Source organism: Crinia signifera, chromosome 5 (genome assembly GCF_055691185.1).
Source record: "Crinia signifera chromosome 5, ASM5569118v1, whole genome shotgun sequence".
In the NCBI taxonomy this organism is placed as follows: Eukaryota; Metazoa; Chordata; class Amphibia; order Anura; family Myobatrachidae; genus Crinia; species Crinia signifera.
Window position 1 is genome coordinate 206251546 of NC_139221.1, and position 27614 is coordinate 206279159.

Genomic DNA, 27614 nt, shown 5'->3' on the forward strand with positions numbered 1-27614 from the left:
GATTATCTCCAAAAGGGCTGATCAGGCTGATTATCTGCAGATCCCCTCCAGCACACGATGTCTCAATGGTCACAGCTTTATATATTTATCCCTGTAAAATGCAAATAGATGTAAGCAAAATTTGTCAGTCACACAACCAAACAGAATTCTCACATTTGTGTAAAGGGTGATTTATCCCATAGTTATTCTATCTTGTAATATCCATATGTGCTTACATTGGTCAATTGTTTCCACTGGGATGATGGTGTTTTTTGGTTTATCATGGGATTATTGGTTTTTGTGGCCACATATGTCTAGCCTTTCCTTTTTCCTATATGTTTCCAGTGTGAGGATTGTGATTGTGGTTTTGTTTTGGTGGGATGATCATGTGTTTTGCACTGTTATGTCTAGCTGGCCCTGTTATCTATGGCTTTATAGGGGTATAAGTAATTAAGTGGCATGATCAGGGTTGTATTCATGATATGTGTAGCTGCCTCTGTTTTCTATGGTTTTCTAGTAGGGTGATCAGCTTTTTATTGCTGTTATGTCTACCCGGACCATCGCCAGCACCACTCTAGAAAAACATATAAAACAGGGCCAGCAACACATATCACCAATGAAACCCTCATCAACCCATGCATTCTTTCATTAATTATATGGCCTTTGTGTTATAACCCATTGCTCATGCTACCAAAGTGTATTTTTTGGAGTTATAAATAGTTAAATTCTTTGTAGGCCAGCCCTTTTTAACAAATGTTTACTAATAAGTACACACATCTAAAGGTGTGAATAGGACCTGCAGCCAAGCATCCCCAACACCCCTTTTTCTGATCATCCTTTTGGTACATCCCGTATAGTGTTTATGATGTCTATTGGCCATTTACGGGTAGTTAGTGGACCAGTGCTAATTTGTGCTTGAATTGTTTGTTTTACATACAGATATGTCAAAGTCCACTCTGAGAAAACATCAGGAAGATTCCAATTCCTCCATGAGTGATGGTTTGCCAGACATTGATATGGGAATGGGGCAAGAAATATTGGAGGATTGTGGGCAAATGGTAAGCATATATTTTTTTAAGTGGTATTTATGGGTCAGGGACTAACTTATTTAAAGTTTAGTACAAACCTTGCATTCGAACATTGTACGCCAGGCTTTTCTGTAACTTATTAAATGAAGTGACCTTTTGTTTTTATCTTTTTGGTGCTATGTGCCATTTTTGAAGGAATCAATCAATATTGTGACCCAATCTGATGATGATGAGCCCTCAGAGTGTGATGTATTTGTGGGGACAAGCCATGGTACAAATCGAGACAATGCTAAAAAGGTGATTTTTGACATATTTATTTAGCATTTTGGACAAAATACAATTAACAATGCAACATGGCAACGATATCTTTTCAAATTGATTGTAGACTCTAAAAAGATGTAAGAAACCAGCTACACCATCCAGTGATGAATCCCTAGATTCCGATGATGATTGGCTTCAAAGCGCAGAATATCTGCAATGGAAAAAGCATTTATATGAAAAAAAGAAAAAAGAAAAGGTATATTTGTGGCAAGCACATTCATTAACCTATCCTAATCAAACACATATGGGACGGCATTGTCAAGGTATTTATTGTAATGTGTCCGTTTTTTAGATTCGGAGACAGAAAGCCAAATCTTCTGCTACCAGTCATTCTCAACAGAGGCAAATATGTGTAGATGATGCAAATAGTGAAAAATCGAATGAAGAGGATCATGATTCAGACGATACATGCAAAAAAGAAAAGGGAGTGCGTTATAGTGAGTCTGAAAACATGGCATTAGTAGAAGAAGTAGAGAGACACTATGACGTTCTTTATGGGCCGAGATCCACAATGACAGCTGCACGGGCTAAACGAAAAATCTGGGAAGATATTGCCTCTAGAGTGACAGCAATAGCTGGGAATCGCCGAACACCCAGAACGTGCATGAAGCGTTACAGTGATTGTCGGCGTCAGACCAAAAAAAAAATGGCCCACTACAAAATGTTGGCTATGAAAACCGGCGGAGGGCCAGAGATCAAATTCAAATGGAAACTATGGGAAGAGATCGTAAAAAGGAGAATAAATCCAATTATGGTGGAGGGAGTCAAGGGTGTTTTGGATTCCAGAAGTCTTTGTAAGGGCCGAATTTCCGAATCTGACCTAGTAGCAGAACTTAAACATCATACTAAAAAAAGGGCCGCAAAGGGTAACTTTTAATAATTTATAACATTTTATATTGTTGCACCTATCATGTGCATTTTCCACCATTTCTTAAATGTGCCAATTCCACAACACAATAATGTATTGTTAGCCAGTTCCATGTAACCTGGGACATTTTCAGTGTAATGTTTTGGGGTCCTATATGTATAAACATTGTTGTATGAAAGTATGACATATCCTTGTTATTTGTTCCACTTTATAGAGCTGGCTTTGAAAAAAACTTCTAGCAACAAACTGCAACCAAAGGAGACTGTGGAAATCGAAGAAGACATACCACCTGCCAGTCCTGCTGAAGGTTTTTCTGGAATTCCAAGTGTATTTAACGAAAGTACAATTACAGAACATACTTTTTATGGATTTGAAAGCAGCATCTGTGACTCCACATTGGCCAAATCAAAAGTATCCTCCACTTCTGTGTCAAAAACAACAAACACATCTGAAACAAAACAATCTTCCGTGCAAGGTGACATTTGTTCCTAGTTTGTACTAATATTTATATTGTGTAGTAAGTAATGTATATAGTAACAAGTTTTTGTTTTATAGGAATTTCAAACAAGAACAAATCTAATACTGTCATATACAATCTGGAACATGGTCGCAAACATAATTGTAGAGCTCAGAAAAATAACTCTAATCTGTTAACAAGTAGTCCTTTAGGTAATACTTGATGACGTTAATAAGTAAGCACCAAATATTGTCACAAATATCGTAGTCTAATTAAATGCACATGTTGGGTAGGTGTTTACGTTCACAACCTTGGTGCCCTTTCAACTATAATTTGTCCTTCATTGGTAATCTCTAACCTTTTACTTATATTTACTTTCCAACTGTAATATTTACAATGCATAATACTGATTATTGCCCTAATTACTCCTATTCTTTGGATTAACTGCACTAGGTCAAGAAGATCAAGTTGATCTAACTATAACGGATTCTACTGTGAAGAGCTCATGCGATTTAGAGGATTTGAGCAAAGTTGTTGCAAAAGTTCAAAGTGGTCAAGACGAATTTAGAGAAATGCTCAGCGAAAGATTAATGTCAATGGATGACACTATGAAAGTATTAGGGCAAACACTGGGAAACTTTGTCCACCAAACAGATCTTGAAACACATTTCAAAACAATTAGTAAGGAACACATGCTAACAACACAAATCCACAATAATATTTATGTGGAAATAACCAAATTAAGTCACAATTGTGGCGCCATACATGCAGCACTTGAAATGCTATTACACATTCAACAAGAGGCAGCCAACGCACAAAAGCAACTTGCAGAATCCTTAAAACACATCTATAATCCAAACACCACTGATACCGATGCAAATGTGTCACCCATCCGAACGTCTGAAAATCTGTTATTTCCTGCTACACTACGCAGACCATTCACTCCACCAATGAGAAGGTATACAGTTGCAGAAACACATGAAGGGCCGAAAAGAAGCGTCCCAACGTATGCAGCAAATCAATCACATACACGTGTTCAAACAATGGAAGTGAAATTGGAGAATGCAGACCAGGATCGAGATGAAGATGAAGTTCTTGATTAGTAAGTTATCTTGACACATATTTAATTTCAATAATTGGTCTACATTCTACATTGGCAAAGGTGGATAAATTACCTACAATATATGTATTGGGCTTTACAGAGTTCAGCATAGTGATAACGGACATACTGTATGAAGCTCAAACATTTTCCCCCGAGAAAATGTATGTACATAAAAAATGTGTTTCCAACACATCTATGCATTCCATTACTCATTATATCATGTCTTATTTAACTGGCCAGCAATTAAAGGGCAATAGCATTAAAAACAGCAGGAAACAGCCCATATAATACACCTTATCTAACCATTACATATGAAATTTATTATAATCTAACAATTTTGGAAAGATGGCCACATGTGCTAACAGCAACTACATTGTCGCCTTAAACCACAACTCTACAACTCCAAATGTAAAAAAATAAAGTGTTACTTACCAAAATACATGTATATACAAACTTAGGAGTATGTTCAAATAGATATATATATCTCTCTCTCTCTCTATATATATATATAGATACAAGATTTCAAATTAATTCACATAAGCCAAAAGATAAAAATCCAATTTCAATTTGCAAACCCATTCAAAACAGGACCTGAAAATAGAAGGAAACTTTTGTTACACATTGTAATTGGTTATGTTATCTAGGGGTTTTTTGCCCTTATTGCAGTAATATTGTTGTGGCATAACTTCAGCTTGTATGGTCCATGGAATTATGTACTATTTAATTCATGACATTTCATTATTTCCAATTTCAACCAGGCAGAAATCATCTGGCAACAATGGAGATGTAATACTTCCTTCGACATTTTGTTTATTGTTGACGTTTGTGAAAGTTCCCACTTCTAGTCGATGGAAAAGAGAAATTGGTTTTGTTCATCATTAAGAAACATGTTTAGCAAACTCAAACACATTGTCCAAGTTGAAAGGAATCAATGTTGTGTCATGAGGTTTGCAAATGACACTTACAAATAAGTTAGTATAGCAATTTGCACGTTATGTGCATGCATTATGAATAAGCCTGTATGGCTTTGAAGATTCAGATTACTTTATTCTTAATAGATGTGATTTAAACATCCACTGTCAACACAATTGCATCCAATGCAATTGAGGCATTGGACTCATTTTGACAACAGGCAACAATGGTAAAATGTATTATGATAACAAACACCATGACATTGGACTACTATAGCAATACAAATGTTGATTAATAGAAAGTAGTGCAGAGCGTAACAAAACACCAAGGCTGATTAGTTAACAACTTCATTGCTGAGAAACTGTGGGAGGCCACAGCTTCGTGGCCTTGACATGTTTTGACCTCTGACGGGCCATACGCTCCTCACTGCTTTACATTGATCTGCATACGTCATTGTAGTTTTTGCCCTAGAGAATGACCTTTGTAACAGAAGTAAATGTTATTTTCAAGAGTTCCTGTCAACAATACCAATGTTCACTATAGAATGTCAGCCTCAATCACATTACATGCAATTGGGTGTACAGGAGATTTGGCAATGCTGGTTCAGTGCGAATTTTTTAGTTATAACTGAGATTGTATGAGCAAATACAGAGTAATATGTTTATGCTGATATACTTTGACAATTGTCTTGCTAACATTATCTTGGCATATCTTTCTAAACAATGTCATTGCACTAATAAACAATATTACTTTAACATTTTTCATTTTGTCCAAAAAATAAAAACACATGTGTTAAAATGATACTAAAATTCCCAACATTGTGTTTATAAGTACTTCATACTAGTTAAACTTACCTGTATTTTCAGTACCGCAGTTCCTATGAAACAAAGTTCTTGCCAGTTGATGTTGTGTTATAGTTCACTTTGTGTCCCAAAGAAGGAGTCCAGAGTGTGTGCAAAAAAAAAAAACAAAAGCTTGACATTAGACTGATTACACCCTTACCAAAAAATACCCATTACAGTCACATATATATTTGTGGTTACAACATAATGTGGGGAAAAACTACACCAGGGGCCACAAATTGTATAGCCTACCATACTTACCACACACCATTGGAGTAGGGGAACTGTCCTTAATCACAAAATTAACACGATTGGACACATCATAAATACACACATAGAGAAGACCAACCTGAAAAACACAACAAACAACAAAAATACACGTTAATATGTAAAAATAGCCATATTCACACATAAATACCTTCTCCACACTGACAGAGAAACACTTACCCTGTGCTTAGCCCGGATATTGGTTTTGGCATCAACTTGCCATGTAATCAATTACAGGATCAACTTAATAAAATATTATGGTAAACGTCAGAACTTCATAACTCATATACAACTCCTTTTGCATTAATTTCATGCAAAAGAGAAGGGAATCCAAATAGACTCTGTAAATACATGCAAAATATAACTATCAATATTACGTATTTGTAGCAATACCAAGATATGTTTGTGGTGCAAAAGTTACTTACAAGAGAAAAAGGTCCGGATGACATGGCTTCTACTTTCAACTCGTTCATCCATGCCCACAGGTAATGTAGAGAAAATGTCCCCATGCAGATTAATATCTGCATCTATATTTACCGGAAAATGGTTTGCCACACAAATATTATGCAATATACAGCAAGCATTAAATATGCTGCAAACCTTTTCTGGTGAATATAAAAGCGCCCCGCCGGAGATATCTAAACATCTAAAGCGGCTTTTAAGTGCACCAAAGGTTCGCTCAATTACACGCCTTGATGCTATATGGGCCGCCTGGTATTTCTTCTCTGCAACACTTATGGGATTAGGCAAGGGGGTCAGCAACCAGGACTTATTTGGGTATCCCGCATCACCTTTAAAGGGACAAATTACAACTCTCAAAATCTTTAATTGCTTTTTGGACTTTATCCTAGCAATATGGATATGGAAACACACTTACCTAACAGCCAGCCATCTGTAAAATTGCCACTTTCAAAATCCTGGAATATAGATGACTGACTCAGGATGAAGGAGTCGTGGGTCGACCCAGGAAAACCCACTACAAAATCCATTATTTTCATGTCACTATCACAAACCACCTGCACATTCAAGGAATGGAAGTGTTTTCGGTTACGAAAACATTCTTCCGATTCCCTGGGTGGCGTGATGTGTATATGTGTGCAGTCAATCGCTCCCAGAACATTGGGGAACTGCCATTTTTGGAAAAAGCCAAATTTGATCTCTCGCCATTCACTGTCTGTAGCAGGAAAATGGATGTACTGGGTCGTTAATTTACGGAAGCATTTAAGGACCTGTGTTATACTCCTTGACAGAGTGGCCTGTGAAAAACCGCAGGTCTGAGACAAAGTGGGCTGGAATGTACCCGAAGCCAAAAAATGCAATGTACCCAGCAATTTCTGTAGGCCAGAAATTGCATGGTTTGACCGTACCCGAGGCTCCAGGTCTGCTTCCATCTGCTGATACAGTGAATAGATTGCCCGAGAGGATAAGCGATAGTTTGCTATCACTTCAGCCTCTGAGAGAGAGTCCAGTTCACGCCTAATTCTATATTGGCGTGGACGTGGAATTGACACCCGCACAGACTCACCCAATGCAGCCAATCTCTGAGTATTAGATGTTGCAGAGGAATCCTGGTTTCCATGTCCCCTAACCCTTGCCTGCAAAAGCCTCACCAGCAAAGTGAGTATTACATCAGAGAAGGGCTCCATTCTTGTAGTCTATGTTGAAAAAATAAGGTATGTGACAAAACCGCAAATTGACCTACAAAAAAACGATTCCAAAACAGCAGACTGCTTATGCTGTGTGCTCCCTACAGTCTCAGAACAGAGGAGTGAGAGCTGTGAGGTAAGCATGATGGATTGTGGGTTAAATAAGCAGGTGCAGGTGCAAAGTATCCAAGCATGCTGGGAACTTAATCAACACCATGTAGATGGATCCACATAGCATTCCTAAGGATCATTCACAGGAGATTAACATCATAAAGCATCAAAACACAGGAAAAGACATATAACACTTATCACTAGATTGTAATATACTGTGGAGTTTCAGTTAGGGCATATAGACATTACAATGAGATTTGAGTAATTACAATGCACTCTGCATTATTTGCATCAAACAGTCCTTCTTCATAGAAATGGAAGGTCAGCTTTCACTACATTGCAAAAATTCAAAACAAGATTGTCAGTAATCAGCCAGCAAGAATAAAGTTACGACCCCTTCCTAAAATGATTTGACACACTCTTAACAAGTAGTTAACAAAATAGATAACAATAGTAGTCTATTACATATAGGTATATATCACTAATGTGTTATAGGGAACAAAATTAATGCATTATATTAAAATCACGCCACACAAGCCTGGCGAGACTTCCAAGACGAGAACTGTTGAAAATGTCGTCGAGAAAACCAAACACAGAAAAGATTGCATAGGTTACGAGAAAAGTCGAGGAAAATGTGTGGACAAAATGCTCGATAATGCGAGCTTTTGTGCCCTCGACAGTCGAACAGATCGAAAAAATAAGAAAAACGGGACAGTAAAAAAAACGAGATAAAAACCAGATTGAATTATCGAGGACGAGAAACCTAACGTTGCTTGGCGAGAAAACATAGAAACTCGCGATTTCACAAAACTCGACAGACATTGAATACCCCCCTAAGATAAACCAATCAGAAATGAGAAAGTTAAATCTGAATACGGGAGAGAGACAGACCCTTTAGAAATTAATGAAATATTCCTCATTTGTAATTAGGAAGGTGGACAAATGAGGGGGAATTGTTGTCCAAAACAGATGTGACTATGTTTAGTACTTACTTTCCCCCTGTACCGCCTAAGCTTTTCTACCCACACTGCAGCCTAACTCTAACACCAGTACCCTATTGCCTAAACTCAACCCTCCCTCCCCACAGCCCAGCCTACCCATAAGACTCACTCCCCATTGCATAAACCTAACCAGCCCCATTTATTAGCCTAACCCTATCCTGCCTCGCATACTTACATTTGCTGTCCCAAAAGTCAGGCTTCTGGCTACGGTATCATCAATGTCAGGATTCCAGCCCTGGTAGTAGTGTCTGATTGGTAGTGCCGCTATTGTGAACACCAGAAATCCCACGGCCAGGAAGCTTAATACACCCTCCTTAAATGACCCAACTTCAATGTCCATGGAATGCAACACCACTGGATGGGCCTGAGCACGCCATCATTGACGCATCATCATGCTGACCATTGACACCATGCTGCATGGATTTTTGATATAGCTGAATATGGTATTTGTTGTTGCAATAATGCGGGTGCACATGCCACAACATTCACTAACATGCCAATGTCACTCGGATAACACCCACTTTTTGCAATCATTTCACACAATCTCTGTGTTACAATCTAGAAATGCCCGTGGTACACAATTGCCACCTCTAATGCCAGTATTCCTGTACACAGCTGTGACCAGCATTGCATGCAGTTTATGTATCCAGTTCTGATTTCTGTCCTAATTCGCTATGTCCAAATATACTCACATCATCTCTTACACCAAGGAGCATTGATGTTAGTGCTTTCAAGATGACAGTCCCCAATATCCAAGTGAACACCTGTAATATCTGAAAGTAAACACAGTAGGACCGATGTAGTTAAACAAGTCTTTCAGTTTAAAAAAAAAATTCTGTTAAAATCATGTTTTAGGATACCAATAGATTATTCATACGAGTTTCAGACCGTAAATGCAAATTCTCACGTTCAATCCCGGTGCGACCCTGCATGTGCAGTCTGTTCAGGTCGCATCAGCGAACCGGCAATATTGCCAGTTCGCTGATATCTTGTGGGGGTTCGTCGGAGCATCATCGGGGGCGGGGGAGGAGGCAGTGCTTAGAGCTAGCACTGCTCCAAGCGCTGTCTCCTCCACAGTGTGAACGGGAAAAGGGTTGCTCAATCCGATTAACCCGTTCACACTGCAAAGCAAAGAACCGGTAAGAACCCTTCTTTTTACCCAGTTCGTATTGCTGTGTTGCTACCGGTTAGCTCTAACCGGTAACCCCTTTTACATCGCACCAATTACCGGGTCTAACTGACAAGGAACCAGCATGAACACTGTAATTTTGTGCGATGCGAAAGGGGTAATAGTTACATAGGGCAGTATTCAATGAGAAAAATTCGCCCTGTTTTATGGCGAATTTGTGCTTTTTTCGCCTTGGACGGAGCATTTTGCTCTCCAAAAGCAAGCAACCCTATTCAATGTGAAATATTCGCCGTCTTTCTAAGTGATTTTTGCCGTCTCTCTCCGTGTAGCAATTTTCCATCTTTTCATGGAGAGCTGGAATGTGAACTTTTCAACTAAAAGGTTTTTTTTTAATTTTGGTGTAAAAAAATCAGGATTTTTTTTCTGTGAAGGGGCATGTTATTTTTATTCATGTGCTTATAGCACATGAATATATATTTAATTAAAAATTATATATTTTTTTAATTTTTTTTTTTACACAGAGCAGCCAGCAGGGGGCCAGAGCGCTCGAGCCGCTCATTAGATATTCATATATTCACTGCATCCGATCATTACATATGCACGATCGGGTGCAGTGAATACTGGGTCCCCCGCTGGCTATAGGGGGGGGGGGGGGGCAGCTTGTGCTGCCTGGGTCCCGGGGAGCCCCCTCCCCTCCACATATGTTCTGGGGCAGCCAGGGAGACTTTAATCTCCCTGGCTGCCACCGTCCCATGGCTCCCTGCCAGCTCCCTGCCGCGGATGCTCGTCCGCTGCAGGGGTTAAGACTCGCCGCGAGTGGCGGCGAGTCTTAACCACATTGAATAGAGGGAGCAGGAGTGGCAGCGAGCCCTCCGGAACAGGGCGAGTGCATGGCGAGAGAAAAAATCTCTCGCCATGCACAGCGAATTTTTCACATTGAATACTGCCCATAGTAGTTAAGGCTGAATAAATATGTGCATCAACCTTTGATGAGAATGTATGATCTATCAGCTAAATCCCTTTATATATAATGTGTATTCTGATTTAATTTTAGACAGATTATGATTGTTATTTGTACCACTGGACGTTTTTTACCCAATAGAGGTTTGTCCAACTTATTTAAAATGTATTTATTGTGTCTTCTGACACCTCCTCTCCTGGAAGAGAGTTCCAGAATTGAATTGTCCTGACCGTAAAAAAAGTATTCCTTCTAAGGGTACAAAATCATCTTTCCTCTAGTCTAAACACATGCCCACATTTCCTAGAGTCTTTCCTCAAAGTAAGTCGGGCACCTGACAGTTCCTTATATTGGCCCCTGATATATTTGTACATGCTAAGCATGTCTCCCCTTAACCATCTCTTTTCCAGCGTAAACAATCCCTATTTGTCCAATCTTTCTATCCTGTTGGCCTTATTTGTTGCTACATGACAAAGTTCATTAGTGAATTGGAGTAAAGCAAATGAAGCAGACGTTTCAGAAAGCAAGGTCAATGGAAATTTCAAGACAAAAAAAACAAAAAAACAAGACAATTTCAGTTTAATCTGTATCAAAGCTTTTTGTTCAGAAATATGTTGACTACACAATTATACAAATAATTATCATAAACCCAATCTCTTTATATAAGTAAACAAATTTGAAGTTGCCTACATAACTAACAGAACAACATTTAGGTTAGGAGGGTTTTCCTCCAATTTTGACACATCAGTTTGACCTGTGTGTGTGTTATCTGTTTGGGACCCTGTTACTCCTAAAATGTACTCCTAAATCTGTTTAGTTGCATACCTATATTCTGATTTCCCCACCATATTAACATATCTCGGACTAGAAGCATTGTGCTGTACTCTTATGCGGTGTACACACGGGGCGATTTCAGCACATATCGCTGGCAATATGGTCACTGAGCAACCATATTGCCAGTGATTTCATGTGCTGTGGGAGATAAATCGCCAGGAGCGTGCTCCCGCTGCCAGCCCTTCATGGTCACTGGTCGCAGGAGCATGCGCCTCCGATTATGGCTAAAAATCGCAATATATTGCTGAGAGATATTGCCAGTACACAAGCAATATATTGCTAAGCGATTTTAAGCTAAAATTTGGTTTAAAATCACTCAGCAATATAGTGCTCAGTGTAAAGTTTTCATCAGCGACTGAAAATTTGGCTGAAAATTGCTAGCTATTCTGTCTCTGGCTGTGTACACACGGTGTGATTTGGTCACTGAGCGATTTTGGCTTAAAATTGCTAAGCAATATATTGCTCAGTGTACTTGCAATATCTCTCAGCAATATACTGCTTTGCAATAAATTGCTCAGTGTACTGTTTTCATCAGCGACCAGCGATTTCGGCTGAAAATTGCAAGCTATTCTGTCTTATTCTGTATCTACCTCATTTTGAATGGAAATCGCTGGTGCACAGTGCATTGTGCACCAGCGACCAGCGATTTTTAGCCATACAGGTTGAGTATCCCGTATCCAAAATGCTCGGGACCAGGAGAATTTTGGATAACGGATTATTCCGTATTTCGGAATATTTTAATATTTCAATGATGTATTTTGAAGTATCTTGCATTTATGCTGTATAAACACATAATATACACACAAATATATTTTATTACCACATAAAATACACACAAACATATTTTAATTGTTCAAAAAACAAGGTTTCAAAACGTGAAACAAAATGTGTGTACTATCTCAGCACTGAATTTGAATGCCAATCAATCATTGTCTTGCACATATATAGTGCCAGTTACATATCATGTCCCCAGTGATGCTGTTACATATGTCCCCAGTGAGTTTTTAGCAAAAAAAAAAATTTTTTTCACTTTCTGGAATGTCCGTATTTCGGAATAATTCGGATAACGGATATTCGGATACGGGATACTCGACCTGTAATTGGAGGAGCATGATCCTACGACCAGCGACCATGAAGGGCTGGCAGCGGGAGCACGCTCCTGGAGATTTATCTCCCACAGCACATGAAATCACTGGCAATATGGTCGCTGAGCGAAATGTGCTGAAATCGCCCCTGTGTGTACACAGCTTTACAATTATATTTGTGAACTAGCCTCTATCTTTCCCAAGATTTACAACCATCTCAAATACTTTGTGCAGTTTTAAATATTCTGATTCACTGCAGGTTGTCACATCACAGCCTGTCTCAGTTTTGTAACTTAAACAGCCTTGCAGGATATAATGAATAAAGGGCCTGGTTCCGGTTCGCAAAACTTGCTATCACACACAGGTGAGCCATTGCAAAGTCCTCAGCATAAATGCGTACACAGCATAAATGCGGAAATGAGGAACATTGACGCAACAAGTGATTCTGGCAGCAGCGGCAACATTGGCATCAAGTTTCTCTATGTACACGATTGCAGCTGTAAAAAATGGTCACATCACACCTGTTTTGTTGCCGCCACATCCATACCTCCCAAAAACAGTGCCTTCCTGTCAAACTTTGCAAATGAAGCCTCACTGCAAATGGCTTTGCAAAGTTTCCTTGGTGCATGGGAAACATGCACAATGGCACACCCTTACATTTATTTAACACTATTTATTTTCCACTAATATATTCTACTTTCTAGCACTTCACTTTTTAACCTCTTGCTCCTGCTTCTTTCTTATTAATACACTTATAGCTTAGTTTTTCCCTTGTGTGCTGCCCTGGGGTGACTGGCCTATGCCGACCTTTTTGGGGTTCTGCGCCCCAGATCCAAACTTAGTATTAGGGACCCACCAGAAATGAGGCCACCGTGAAGCTGGTTGGTGGGCAAATATTTCTTGGCCAATTAATATACCAAGAGCCTCTATTATTGATTAATAATATGGAGTGTATATCTGCACCAAGTATTTTTCAGTCCCAGCATGATAGCACCTCATGTATATAGGGTGTGCATTCTAAGACCCCCCCCCCCCCCATAAACATGCACAATGGACAGATAATCACTCAGATGCGGGAATGATTGGCATTGCTTACAAATAGAAATCAGGTCCATAGTAAAATGTTAACACTGAGACACAAAATAAGAGAACATCAGCTGTCCAAATGATTGACCACAAAAGTTGCTTTCAATAAATTGAGCTCATTTTTCATTATAATCATAGTATTAGCAAACACAAAAGTACTATATACAGTATGACTGCAGCTGTAATGAATTAAGAATTTTGTTTGGACAATGGATGTTTAAATAAGCACCTTCGTAAACAATACAAAGCCATGCAAACACTCACCCATCTTACAAGTGGCATATTTTCAATATTTAAAAAGTCTCTTTTCAGAACAATAGTCTGTAGGGGAAAAAAACACACAAACAATTCATTTATTGCTACAAGATCCCTCTCTGGCACCAAAAAAACTAAACTAATGTTGTATACACACAGTAGAATTTGACATTGAATCGGAATCGCATAGACATCGAATATCGAATGGAGATAAAACATGTTTTTAAGCTTTCTATCCCGATTCCATGCCGATGCGCACTCCCATTTTCTGAAATCGAAGAGCCAAATAGAAAGTGCAGCAATGACTATATAGTGCAGACTGAATGTAGATAGTATGAATTTTATGTAAATAGCACATGAATTAGCAAAGATTGCATAGCAATCAAATCTTAAGGTGCCCATACAATTGTCTGATTTTGGCCGATTTCCCCCGATTCCGATGGATCGGGCAGAGAAACCAGCCCAAATTGGATGTGTTTGACATCCCCTCTGACCCAATGCGCATCAGGTCGGAGTGGGGAGGTCGGATGGGGTGCACATTAAATTTTAGTGTTTAGAAGCACCCACAATGTTTTGGGTCCGATCCTAGGTGTGTGCCTATGCAAACACACCTATGTGCAGCATCGGGGTCTATGGGGCGGGCAGCGGGATCCTTGTGGAGGCTTGGAACTAAGTAGCACTATTTGCCACCAAGCGGTGTGGCAGAAAGCAGCTAATGAATGTGAAAACATATTTTGAAAAGTCTGGCCGGACGTTAATTGGCCCTATGGACCCCGTAATGAATTCAGCAATATTAATCCAATTAGCCATAAGTGCACCTGATCAGTTAACACTCATTTATGTGTATGTGCATACTGGATAGCATTCTTGCCTCAAACTTGGAGCCATAAATACAGTTCCCAATAGGGCCACGTCTTTATGTCGTTTATACATACAGATTGAGCACCTCTCAGCCAGCGCTTGCTAGAATGCCACCGCTGGAAAGATGGCGCTCCATCTGATGATTTTTTCTCACACTTCAATTCGCATCCAGATGTTTTCCCATTATAAAGTATACAACTCACAGTATACAGCCAGCAGGGTAATGCCACAGCCGGGGGGTGACTTTTTATACAAGTCCCTCCACCAAAGCATTTACCTCCTGACCGATCAGCCAGGGCAGGGATCCTGGGGAAGTAGGGACCCCCCCAATGAAGGGGGTTCCCCACCTCCAGAATTTACCTGCCCAGGCTGAGACCCGGGGCTGTCCCCGATGCCCCTTGGGCGGCGGGCATCGGGCTGAGAAATTGTGAAAAATAGAACTATTGAGTATTTCTGTGGAATTATAAGTCCCAGCAAGCCTGCACCGCATGCAGCGACTTGGAGAACCACAAGTCCCATCATGCAGGGCATTAAATGGCCTGCTGGGACTTGTAGTCCCACAACAGTACAAACAGATAAAAAATAACACACGAGCAGAAAACTTTATTAAGTACTACAATAATCCACACATACATTACCCTATTGGTCAACCGTTAGCCTGTCCTCTTATCCATGTAGAATCCATTTGGAGTTCCTGTGGAAAGAAATCATACTCACGCTGTCTTCAGTGCTTCTCCGGCTCCACAGGAATGCTGTACAGACACTACAAGCTTCTGGAGTTAGCCCCACCAGCCAATCATGTTCAGAGAAATTCCAATGCCTGATCATGATTGGCTGGTGGGCGTGGCTAACTCCCAGTATGTAGGCGAAGCCACATATGTAAACAGAACATCGCAGAGTCTGTCCAACGTTCTTGTGTAGCCAGAGAAGCACTGAAGACAGAGTATGATTTCTTTCCACAGGAACCCCAAATGGATTCTACATGGACAAGAAGACAGGCCATCGGTGGACTCATAGGTAATGTATATGTGCATCATTGTAGTATACAATAAAGTTTTACTGCTCGGATGTGTGTGTTTTTTTTTCTTTTTACTATTTGTACTGTTGTGGTACTACAAAACCCAGCGAGCCATTTAATGCCCCACAAGCTGGGACTTGTGCTTCTCCAAGTCCTGCATGCAGGGACTTGTAGTTCCACAACAATACATAATAGTATTCTATTTTTCACCATTTATCAGCCCGGTGCCCATCACCCAAGGGGCATCAGGGACATCCCCAGGCTTCAGCTTAGACAGGGGTCACTCTGGAGGGGGATCTCCCCACTCCTCCAGGGTGACCAGCCACAGGTTAATGCTTTGGTTGGGGGAAAAACTTCCCCCCGGCTGTGGCATTACCCTGATGGCGGTATGGACCCAATGCTGGTTGACAGTCTCCTTCATTAAATTGACCACAATCACCCTACCATCCACCTCAAAAGCCTGCAAAGCAGTAACGTTGTCTTCGTTGATGGAGGATAAAGTTCAGTTGCAGCTATTCTTGTCTTCCCATGACCATCCCCCAAACTGGTTGACCACCTGCAAACCACTCAGGGAAGGTGCTTCCACTCCAAAACCAACCTGCTTTCTGTCAAAACGCTCCTGCTTTTGGAGACCACTCTTAATGAGTTTGTGAAGAAAATGAATAGGCTGACTTCTTGATTGTGAAATACTGGTTACGGGCCCAATTTAGAATTGATTGCTGATCGGCAAATTTGTAGATTGAGTGATTATTAAATGACTGCACATGTGTACCATATGAATGTGTAAGGGTGAAAAGTGAAAGAAAATGGATTTGACTAACAGGAAGCTGGCATTTGCGGGTGAAAACTGTCCATTTTCAGGGAGTGCCCAAAAAAAGTAGGAAGACCAGTAAGGAAAAGGGATAGAATGTAATGGACAAAATGGGAGGAGGATAGGGTAGGTGGGGGTGGGAAGGGGAAATTAAGAAAGTAATAATTGTTACGTGTTTAAGTAAAAAATCAATGATGTAAATTTTAATTTTGAACATGTTGAAAATGTATTATCACTGAGAAAAGCACTGTAAACCTTTTTTTGTATATTGAAAGAAAACAATAAAACAAATACTATATTTAAAAAAAAATGGAAGAGTGCTTAGGCGTTTCAAGGGAGAAATCAGTGCCAGCCCTGATCAGCTTGTCTTAGTTGCAGAGTTGTGGAAGGGTCAGCATTACTTACATTTGCATAGACTGGAAAAATCATTCAATGGTTTGTGAATTGCGTATGGATTTGTACGCGGATTGGCACACTATTATATTCCCACTCTATGCCCACTTGGATAGTAAAGTATGAAAAATCACCTTTTTTTGGAAAACTTATGTCGACATTTTGACTGTCAACGTTGCCTATGTCAACCTTTTGGCAATGTCGACCTAAGGTATGTTGACCCTTTTGAGGTGTTGACCTAGTCACTGTTGACCTAGTGACTGTCAACCTAGACATGGTCTATTCACCAATTGCATACTCCGGTCCTATATACAGTTTTGTGTCAACATTTCACAAGAGCTTTAGTCAGAAATTACATTATATTGTGCCTACTTTACACATTTACCTATTTACTGCACAACAAGAAGCTTATTATGCACCTCTCATACAAAATGTAACCATTACAAGAAACTAAACTTTAAAAATGCAAAAGCATTTTAGACTTAATTCGGTATAATAAGCAAATCCAGACAAGAAGGCAGAAAATGTTAAATTGATTGATAGATCGATAGATAGATAAAAATATATATTTCTTAGCAAGTAAAAAAGTACTACCTGCTCTTGATTTCATTTGTTTTGTATTACAATGTTACGATTTAGTATAAACCCAACTTTAAATCTGATTGCACATTTGAAAATGACCCCCCACCTCCACCCCAAAAGGCATGAAACATGGATTTGTCAAGGGGATAACTTGCATATTCTAACTAGATACACTAACTTTATAGGCAAAATACCATTGTATACATTATAACAGATTGTGATTGACTGTAAGTTTTCTGAAATCCCAGGTGCATCATGCAATGAATCATTTTTTGTATGAAACAAACAAAAACAAATCATAATTTTCAACATAAAATTCTATATTAAAATACTCAATTATACATTGATAGTGGGAAAGAAATAAAAATGGACTCCAAAAGTAACAAGCCTTAGGAACAAATAAGAAAAAAAAAAAAAAAGATATCCAGAAGTAATGCCCCTTTCAGACCGCACTTTTTACCTGTTATTTTGCTGTTTTTTCACCGTTTTAAAACGGTAATTTGTGCAGTCTGAAAGGTGCAGAGTGAATGTAACAGTTCTATCGTTTTTGTTCATCCACTGTTTTCTATGGGTTAAAACGAGTTCAGTGTTGTGAAGGAACAAAAACTGCATTGAAATACCGTTTAAGGACAAAAACTGCACTGAAATACCGTTTAAAGACATGCGTTCTGAAAGGGGTTTTAGCTGGCAGACCCGTTTTTAGAAACGTTTTAAAATACCTGGTCAAAGCCAGTTTTGCGGTCTGAAAGCAGCATTAATGGATATAACTTAATTCTAAGCAAAAACAAATACATTAAAACACCTTATAATTATTCATGCATAATACTTACACAAATAACTATAAGAGAGGATGCATAATAGGATGTCAAGAGCATAGAATTGCCAAACATCAATATGAAGCACAGAGCCAGTGAAACCTATAGACAAATACAAAGCAATGATCTGAAAGTTATACAAATAATAATAAACACATACATTTTACACTGAAGTACACAATCTTTTCCTGAAACAGTTCGTTAATTTCAAAGATATTTGTACAGACTGTGTGAGTATGTTAGGGCAGGTGGCACTGACTTTTCAAATATTTCCGACTTTTGTCAATAAAGCAGTGAAGTATGTTAAAACATGGGGAAAAGAAACAAACAAAATACTGCATACTAAAATTGTCAAGTAATGCTGGCCACTTGAAAAGTCTCACATTAAACAGCAGCTAAAACCTCTGCAGGGCATATTAGCAAACAACAACCGAAGGACTATTGTGTGCCAACTTCTGATGGATATATAATGCTAAGGCAAATCGATAAAATATAGTTATGTTTGAATAAGCATAGGGTTCTAAACTGCATACAGTAGCTTAAAAATGGTTATGGATTGTTATAGCAATTAAATGAAATCCATAGTGCATGTCAACGCAGTACAACATACAGAACAGTAACAGAACAGATATATTGGGGGTGAATTTTGTTTTGCAAAAGCAAACTCCTTCTTTAATGGACAAAACCATGTGCACTGCAGGTGGGGCTGATATAACGTGCAGAGAGAGTTCCATTTGGGTGAGTTATTTTGTTTCTGTGCAGTGTAACTACTGGCTGCTTTATTTTTTTATTTTTACACTGCAATTTAGATTTCAGTTTGAACACCTCTCTGCACATTTTACATCTGTCCCACCTACACTGCACATGATTTTGCCCATTACAGAGAGATTTTGCTTTGGGAGCCAAGCTGAATTAGGCCCATTCTGAATAAAGGGAGGGAAAAAAAAAACAACAATCAATGCCCAGCGTGGCTTAACGTTTCACCTTCATTTATCAAATTTATTTTTTCAAGATCAACACTTAACTCAGATTAGACCAGTTCACATTTACCAGGTCAGCTGACAGGTGTACAAGTGTACTAATTCACAGACATATTTAACAAGATCCACAGGTGGAGCTAATTATTTGACTTGTGATTCTGTGTGATGTGAATATCTTTCAAATTTGACTTGTTAGGGGTACTGAGGTTGGGAACCACTAGATTAGACCATAATATATTATTAATATTATTAATAATTTTTTTTGCAGGTATCTTATAAAGTATTTGTAGATAAATAATTTGTTTTAAAAAGGTGTATAAAAGAAAACTTACTATGTGTGTATACAATATATTCAAAAATTTCACTGAATCCAGGTAACCGACAAGATAGATAGCAAAAAGTGAGGCAATCTGAAAGAGAATACAGTGATAAAATAAAAAAAAATCCACTTATATTATAAGCAACCAATACATATTAACCCCTTCCCGACATTTGACGTACATTTACGTCATGGTCGGGAAGTACTTCCCGACACATGGCATAAATGTACGTCATGGTTTCTAACTGTCACTGCGTCTAGAGACGCAGTGACAGTTAGGTGATGTCTGCTGTCCCTGACAGCAGACATCCCCCCTCGTCGCCCAGGGGGGGCAGGGGGGCCCCCCCCGGTCGGCGATCGCTGTGATTGGCTGTTCAAATCTGAACAGTCAATCACAGCGTTTCCTGTGTTACCGGCGGCTAAGCCGCTCGGTAACACAGAAAACGGTGGTGATCGGTGCAGCACCGATCACCACCGAGCGGCAGCACCCCCCTCCCACCCGCCGGGCACTCACCCGGCAGCAGCAGCAGCTCCAGCGGCTCAACCGCTACGTCCGGAGCGCACGCTGCGCTCCCCTCCTCCCCCCTCCCCCCCGCAGCAGCAGCAGCAGCAGCAGCATCATGCTGCTGCTGGAAAAGTTAAAAATAAAATAAAATAAAAAAATGTGCAAATGTGTGTGTATATATATATATATATATACACACACATATATATATATATATATATATATATATATATATATGTGTGTGTATATATATGTATATATATGTATATATATATATATATATATATACACACATATATATATATATATATATGTGTGTGTGTGTGTGTGTGTGTGTGTGTGTGTGTGTGTGCGTATACCGCACCGATCACCAACGATCGCCAGCCCCCCCCCCCTCCCACCCGGCAGCCCCCCTCCCTCCCACCCACCCGGCTGCCGCAGCGCCAGCACCCCTCCCACCCCCCCGCCAGCCGCAGCGCCAGCCCCCCTCCCAAAGCTGGTGACCAAAATGGGGTCACTTGTGGGGGGGTTCCACTGTATTGGTGCTTCGGGGGTCTTGCTAATGCGACATAGCACCCACCATTCATTCCGCCACCAAAAATCACTCCTTCCCTTCTGAGTCCTGCCATGCACCCAACTGGTATTTTTTGGTCACACGTGAGGCATTGCCGTACTCGGGAGAAATTGGGGCACAGATTTTGGGGTGCTTTGTCTCCTTCATTCCTTGTGAAAATAAAAAATTTTGAGCCAGAACTGCATTTTTGTGTAAAAAATTACATTTTTTTACACAAAAATGCAGATCTGGCTCAAAATTTTTCATTTTCACAAGGAATGAAGGAGACAAAGCACCCAAAATCTGTGCCCAAATTTCTCCCGAGTACGGCAATGCCTTATGTGTGACCAAAAAATACCAGTTGGGTGCATGGCAGGACTCAGAAGGGAAGGAGTGATTTTTGGATTTTGCAGCACAGATTCTGGTTGAATGACCCCCGAAACACCCATACAGTGGAACCCCCCCACAAGTGACCCCATTTTGCAAACTACACCCTTCAGGGAATTCATCAAGGGGTATAGTGTACATTTCAAACCCCCCGGGGTTTCACCAATTTTGATACAACTGAGCTGTGAAAATGAAAAATTTATTTTTTTCATTTTCACTGCCCAGTTGTATCAAAATTGGTGAAACCCCTGGGGGTTTGAAATGTACACTATACCCCTAGATGAATTCCCTGAAGGGTGTAGTTTGCAAAATGGGGTCACTTGTGGGGGGGTTCCACTGTATTGGTGCTTCGGGGGTCTTGCTAATGCGACATAGCACCCACCATTCATTCCGCCACCAAAAATCACTCCTTCCCTTCTGAGTCCTGCCATGCACCCAACTGGTATTTTTTGGTCACACGTGAGGCATTGCCGTACTCGGGAGAAATTGGGGCACAGATTTTGGGGTGCTTTGTCTCCTTCATTCCTTGTGAAAATAAAAAATTTTGAGCCAGAACTGCATTTTTGTGTAAAAAATTAAATTTTTTTACACAAAAATGCAGATCTGGCTCAAAATTTTTCATTTTCACAAGGAATGAAGGAGACAAAGCACCCCAAAATCTGTGCCCCAATTTCTCCCGAGTACGGCAATGCCTCATGTGTGACCAAAAAATACCAGTTGGGTGCATGGCAGGACTCAGAAGGGAAGGAGTGATTTTTGGATTTTGCAGCACAGATTCTGGTTGAATGACCCCCGAAACACCCATACAGTGGAACCCCCCCACAAGTGACCCCATTTTGCAAACTACACCCTTCAGGGAATTCATCAAGGGGTATAGTGTACATTTCAAACCCCCAGGGGTTTCACCAATTTTGATACAACTGGGCAGTGAAAATGAATTTTTTTTTTTTTTCATTTTCACTGCCCAGTTGTACCACAATTGGTGAAACCCCTGGGGGTTTGAAATGTACACTATACCCCTAGATGAATTCCCTGAAGGGTGTAGTTTGCAAAATGGGGTCACTTGTGGGGGGGTACCTAACTTTTAGCATCTTATGGTGCCTAGAAACCTACATGGTTCCTAAAAAATAATCTCATAAAAAGGAGGCTCCAAAATCAAGTAGGTGCTCCTTCTATTATGAAGCCTGTGGTTTGGTCACCGTGCACACTAGGGCCACATATAGGATATTTATGAAAACCAAAGAATTGGGGGAATCAATTTTTAGTCACATTTCTCTAGTAAAATGTACTGTGTTCCTTAGAAAAATGTATTAAATTTGCAAATCTGCAAAAAAAATGAAATTTTGAAATTTCACCTACACTTTGTTTTAATTCCTGTGAAACACCTAAAGGGTTAACAAACTTCCAAAATGCTGTTTTGAATACTGTGAGGGGTGCAGTTTTTGAAATGGCATCATTTATGGGGGTGTCTCACATACAAGTCCCTCAAAGTCACATCAGAACTGAACTGGTCCCTAAAAAAATCAGTGTTTGAAATTTTCTTGAAAATTTGAGAATTTGCTATTCATATTTGAAGCCTCCTAGTGTCCAAAAAAATTAAAAGGAAGTTGAAATAATGATGGCAACATAAAGTAGACATATGGTCTATGTTAGTTATTAACTATTTTGAGTGGTATGATTATTTGTCTCACAAGCAGAAAATTTAACATTTTGCAAATCGCTAAATTTTCCATTTTTTCACGACATTTTGGTATTTTTCACAAAAAAACACAGACTGTATCGACCCAAATTTACCACTAATTTGAAGTACAATGTGTCACGAAAAAACAATCTCAAAATCACTGGGATAAGTAAAAGCAAAAAAAAGTTATCCCCACTTAAGTGAGACATGTCAGATTTGAAAAAAATGGCTCTGTCAGGAACGCAAAAACTAGCTCTGTCAGGAAGGGGTTAAAAAGATTAAAAAGAAAGATGCATGCTTTAGGGGCAGATTCAATGGGATGCGGTCATTTGGTCTACTGCATTATGGTAGAAAGTCATTAGGTCGAATCCATTAGGTCGACATGCTAAAAGGTCGACATGACTCTAGGTCGACATGGGAAAAGGTCGACATGATTCTAGGTCGAAAGGTCATTAGTTCGACAGGTCATTAGTTCGACAAGGTCATTAGTTCGACATTGTCTATGTCGACATTCACAAGGTCGACATGGGGTTTTTCACTGTTTTTTGAGCCAACATGTGCCGACAGGCGGTATTTCATGCCCTACCATCCACTAGGGCGTGGTGGGAGAATAAAATAGTGTGCCGAGCGTAGCGAGGCACCGTGCCCGACGCATAGCGAGCGCAGCGAGCGATGCGAGGGGATGCAGTGCACTTTAAACTGTGTCCATGTCGACTGTGTTGACATTCAGGTAAAAAAACTGTGAAAAACCCCATGTCGACCTTGTGAATGTCGACATAGACAATGTCGAACTAATGACCTTGTCGAACTAATGACCTGTCGAACTAATGACCTTTCGACCTAGAATCATGTCGACCTTTTCTAATGTCGACCTAGAGTCATGTCGACCTTTTAGCATGTCGACCTAATGGATTCGACCTAATGACTTTCTACCATAATGCAATAGACCAAATGATCCCAACCCGATTCAATACGACCAGCACCATGATAGTTTTCCCACTGTACATCATGTACTTCACATACAGTAGGTCACACGCGGCAGAACTAATGTCCACGGATTGTGGTCTTTAATTCAACTGCAAGAGAATCGGGAGTACTCATGAAAATGTTTTGCACATTACTTGTCTATATGTTTTGCTGTTTTCTTAAAATTACTATAATGGCGTTTTTGTTGCAATTGCCTTTGGCTATTCTTAATAAAATATATGTAAAAAGAAAATGTTCTGCAAAAATGTGTGGCATGCTAACTCACCAGCACAGTGCATGAAAAATGTAGTTAATTGAATCGGCCCCTCAGACTGTTACTTGTCATATAAAACACTTCAAATTCAGTTAGTCAATTAATGGGCGTCCTGAACATTGGCGTGCGCAGCAAATTACATTAGGGTGTGTACCGCTGGACATGATGTGGCGGCCGGTAAGTAAAGCTGCTCTGACAGAGTGCCGCAGAAGAAAAGGGATGGCAGTGCTCACAATGGATTCGGCATGAAAAGCCGGCGGTCGGGATCCCGGCGTTCAAAATCCCGACGCCGGAATCCCGAACGCCAAAATCCCGACGGGGGGACGTGGATCGCCCCCCCCTTGCGGGCTCGCTGCGCTCGCCACGCAGTGGGCCCGGTGCCGAGCGTAGCGACACCCACGGGGGGAGAAAGTGTCGGGATTTCGGCGCTCGGGATTTCGGCGTCGGGATTTTGAACGCCGGGATCCCGACCGCCGGGATTTAAACTGCATCCCCTCACAATCACTACAGCAGGTGATTGCGATGAGGGGAAGAGGGTGCCAGACATTAGGGTGGGCAAACCAGGCAACCCCCCCCCCCCATGGTCCAGAATGCATTACCAACCATAGGATTTAACTAATTTGACAATGATGCTATAAGCTATTTAAGCTATTTAAAAGATTGGTTGCTGAGAATTATCTTACAATTGTGCTGAGTTCCTTCAGTTACATTTGTGCTCATCATTTTTGCTTTCTTGATTTAAACACTAAAAATTGACAAAGGCAGCCCAACATGGCATATACATATGCACACACACACACACACACATATATATATACACAAACTAGTAAGCCAGGTCAAAGCAAAAGCTTCTAAAGCTGGTCTGCTACCGTCTGTGTTTGTGCATGTGTGAGAAAGAGATGTAGTTTCACTCTCTGCCAGCAGATTGCAGTGTTTTGGAGACTCACGGGTACTAGACATACAGATGGAGCCCCTGTCAACTTTGCTCGGTGCCTGCCAGAAACTTCCCCTCTGGCGAGCACTGGTGGACAGGGACTACATTGAACTGGGACGCGCATACGTCTCACGTGCACGCGCATCCCAGTCTTTTGGCGGCGGGGCAGCGGCATCCTGCCCATTTCCGCTTCAGGGAGAAGGGCAGGGTTGGGGTCATTGAATGTTGGCGGGTAGCTCCGTTGCCACGGGCGACCAAGCGTCTCGGGAGCTGGCGGCTGGAGGTGTCGGCGAAAATGTCGCCAGCCTTTGCAAAGATGTAGCCGGCTACATCTGTATATATAGATTATGTTGGGTGACCCATTCAACATGCATAAATAATTTGATTTAATAGTATACTGTAATTGGTGCTATAGTGATGTAGTATGTAAATATTGATACCCGAGGGGTATTTCTTTATTTGGTTTATTTATAAGTGGTTATTAGAATGAAGAATAGAAACATGAATAAGTTATATTTGATATCTTATTTACTTCTGTATTGTGACAGAAGGATTCCTAGTTAAATTATTGCTGTACAGTGGTATGGGTGTGGGTATATAAACCGAATCCAGTATTGCTACGATAGATATCTATGATTAGAGGTAAGTATAGTGGGTTATTATTATGTAGTGATATATGGTATAGGTATATGGGTACATAGGCGAATCTAGGGGGTGGTCCGGGGGTGCACAGGACCACCTATTAGCCCATTTTGTAGCTGAGGAATGGGGCTTTCCAAAGAGCCCAGCCCCGTGTCTCTAGCCCCCTGGGAACTGGAGATACTGCCAGGCAAACCTGGAACGTTTTCCCTATAGGATAACATGGGACCCGCTAATTCCGACCCCCACCCAGTTCAATGGCTGGCAGTTCCCCCTTCGGCATCACTGAAGCTTGAGGTTGATCTCAGTCGAACCCAAATAACTGGGCCTTCAATCAGATACTGGATCCATATGGGTTAATTGGTTCCAGGGATATTGAGGTTAAACCGTTTTTTTATTTTCTTAAATGTAAATTCATGACTGTTTATGTTCTTTGAGGGCAGATTTCTCTGGAACCAAACGACCCAGTTTCACAGGACCAAAATCATTCGAAGCCAACTCAAAAGTTCTTCAATATGATACTGGTCTCATGTGAATGGGTCAGTTGGTTCCGAAGATATAGCTGGTTGGTTAAAGGGGGGTAGGGAGAGGGGAGTGGTTGTCTCTCCTCCTCGCACCAGAAAATGCAGGGACTAGGCTGGTGTATAAGGGGTCAGCATGGGAATGTCCATACATGATCCTGGGACCATATTCCCGGGTAAATCCCTGCATTTTCTGTTGTGACCTGCAGTGCTCTGAATACAGCCGGGCAGCCCCCTGCTCTCTGCCCAGCTGTCAATGACTGTCACCCCTGCAGCTTCCGCTCCAATTCTTCTCCCCGCTTTCACCTCAGCCCGCCCTCCCTTTAATCATGTGGTGCCGGCGCCCGGCGTGCTCCCCCCGCACAATATTTCAAATGTCCACCTGGCTAGAGGGGACACCAGGAGGGGAGTGGGAGCATGCTCTGCGCTGCGCTCTGCTCCCCTCCCCATAGAAGCAGCTGCACCGCTCTCCATCTCTCCCTGCAGCAGCAGTGAAGGCTCATATAAAAATTTACATTAAGTGGCACTTTTGGGGGCATTGCTTAAGAGATGCTACAAGTGGTGGTATGTGGGGGCATTACGCATAATGTGTGGCTTAATGTGTAAGGGGCATTACGGTGTGCAGCATCATGTGTAAGGGGCATTATGTGTGCAGCATCATGTGTAAGGGACATTATGTGTGCAGCATCATGTGTAACGGGTACTATGGTGCGCGGCATCATGTGTAAAGGGTACTATGGTGTGCAGCATCATGTTTAATGGGTACTATGGTGTGCGGCATCATGTGTAATGGGTACTATGGTGTGCGGCATCATGTGTAATGGGTACTATGGTGCGCGGCATCATGTGTAATGGGTACTATGGTGTGCGGCATCATGTTTAATGGGTACTATGGTGTGCGGCATCATGTGTAATGGGTACTATGGTGTGCGGCATCATGTGTAATGGGTACTATGGTGTGCGGCATCATGTGTAATGGGTACTACGGTGTGCAGCATTATGTGTAAGGGGCATTATGTGTGCAGCATTATGTGTAAGGGACATTATGTGTGCAGCATCATGTGTAAAGGGTACTATGGTGTGCGGCATCATGTGTAATGGGTACTATGGTGTGCGGCATCATGTTTAATGGGTACTATGGTGTGCGGCATCATGTGTAATGGGTACTATGGTGTGCGGCATCATGTGTAATGGGTACTATGGTGTGCGGCATCATGTGTAATGGGTACTATGGTGTGCGGCATCATGTGTAATGGTTACTATGGTGCCATCAAGCAAGAACCCCCTAGCAATGAGCACGTAGGTAAGCAGCACTTATGTAGCAAATATGTAATGGGCATTACGGTTTGTTATATAGTATGTAATGGGCATCATGATGTGTGGCACAATGTGTAATGGGCATTATGGGGTGTGGCCTTATGTGTAATTGGCATTACGGCATGTGGCTTTATGTGTAATGGGTATTACGGAGTTTGTTAAAATGTGTAATGGGCA

General features: G+C 40.9%; 1 protein-coding gene and 2 long non-coding RNA genes across 6 annotated transcripts in view; 1 reads left to right on the plus strand and 2 right to left on the minus strand.

Moving 5' to 3' along the window:
• DPY19L1 (dpy-19 like C-mannosyltransferase 1) overlaps positions 1 to 27614 on the minus strand; it is a 296815-nt gene that overhangs the window by 91105 nt on the left and 178096 nt on the right. For 2 of the 3 annotated variants that reach the window (XM_083188462.1, XM_083188459.1), the window contains 4 exons: positions 19674 to 19751; positions 18377 to 18463; positions 13891 to 13947; positions 9227 to 9307 (listed from right to left, as the gene is read on the minus strand). In XM_083188462.1, coding sequence (XP_083044588.1) covers positions 9227 to 9307; positions 13891 to 13947; positions 18377 to 18463; positions 19674 to 19751 — 303 coding nt within the window. The remainder of the gene's footprint in view (positions 1 to 9226; positions 9308 to 13890; positions 13948 to 18376; positions 18464 to 19673; positions 19752 to 27614) is intronic. The other variant, XM_083188460.1, reaches the window with a different exon arrangement.
• On the plus strand, positions 1202 to 1911 carry LOC146080801 (uncharacterized). Its single transcript, XR_014474991.1, has 3 exons — positions 1202 to 1304; positions 1393 to 1524; positions 1621 to 1911. It is a non-coding gene; the product is annotated as an uncharacterized LOC146080801 (long non-coding RNA).
• LOC146080800 (uncharacterized) lies at positions 1306 to 8351 on the minus strand. 2 transcript variants are annotated; one of them, XR_014474990.1, is made up of 7 exons: positions 6202 to 8351; positions 5957 to 6117; positions 5771 to 5858; positions 5522 to 5588; positions 4188 to 4346; positions 2483 to 2620; positions 1306 to 1479 (listed from the first exon to the last, which is right to left on the minus strand). It is a non-coding gene; the product is annotated as an uncharacterized LOC146080800 (long non-coding RNA). The 2 variants fall into 2 exon arrangements; XR_014474989.1 differs by having other exon boundaries at positions 2483 to 4346.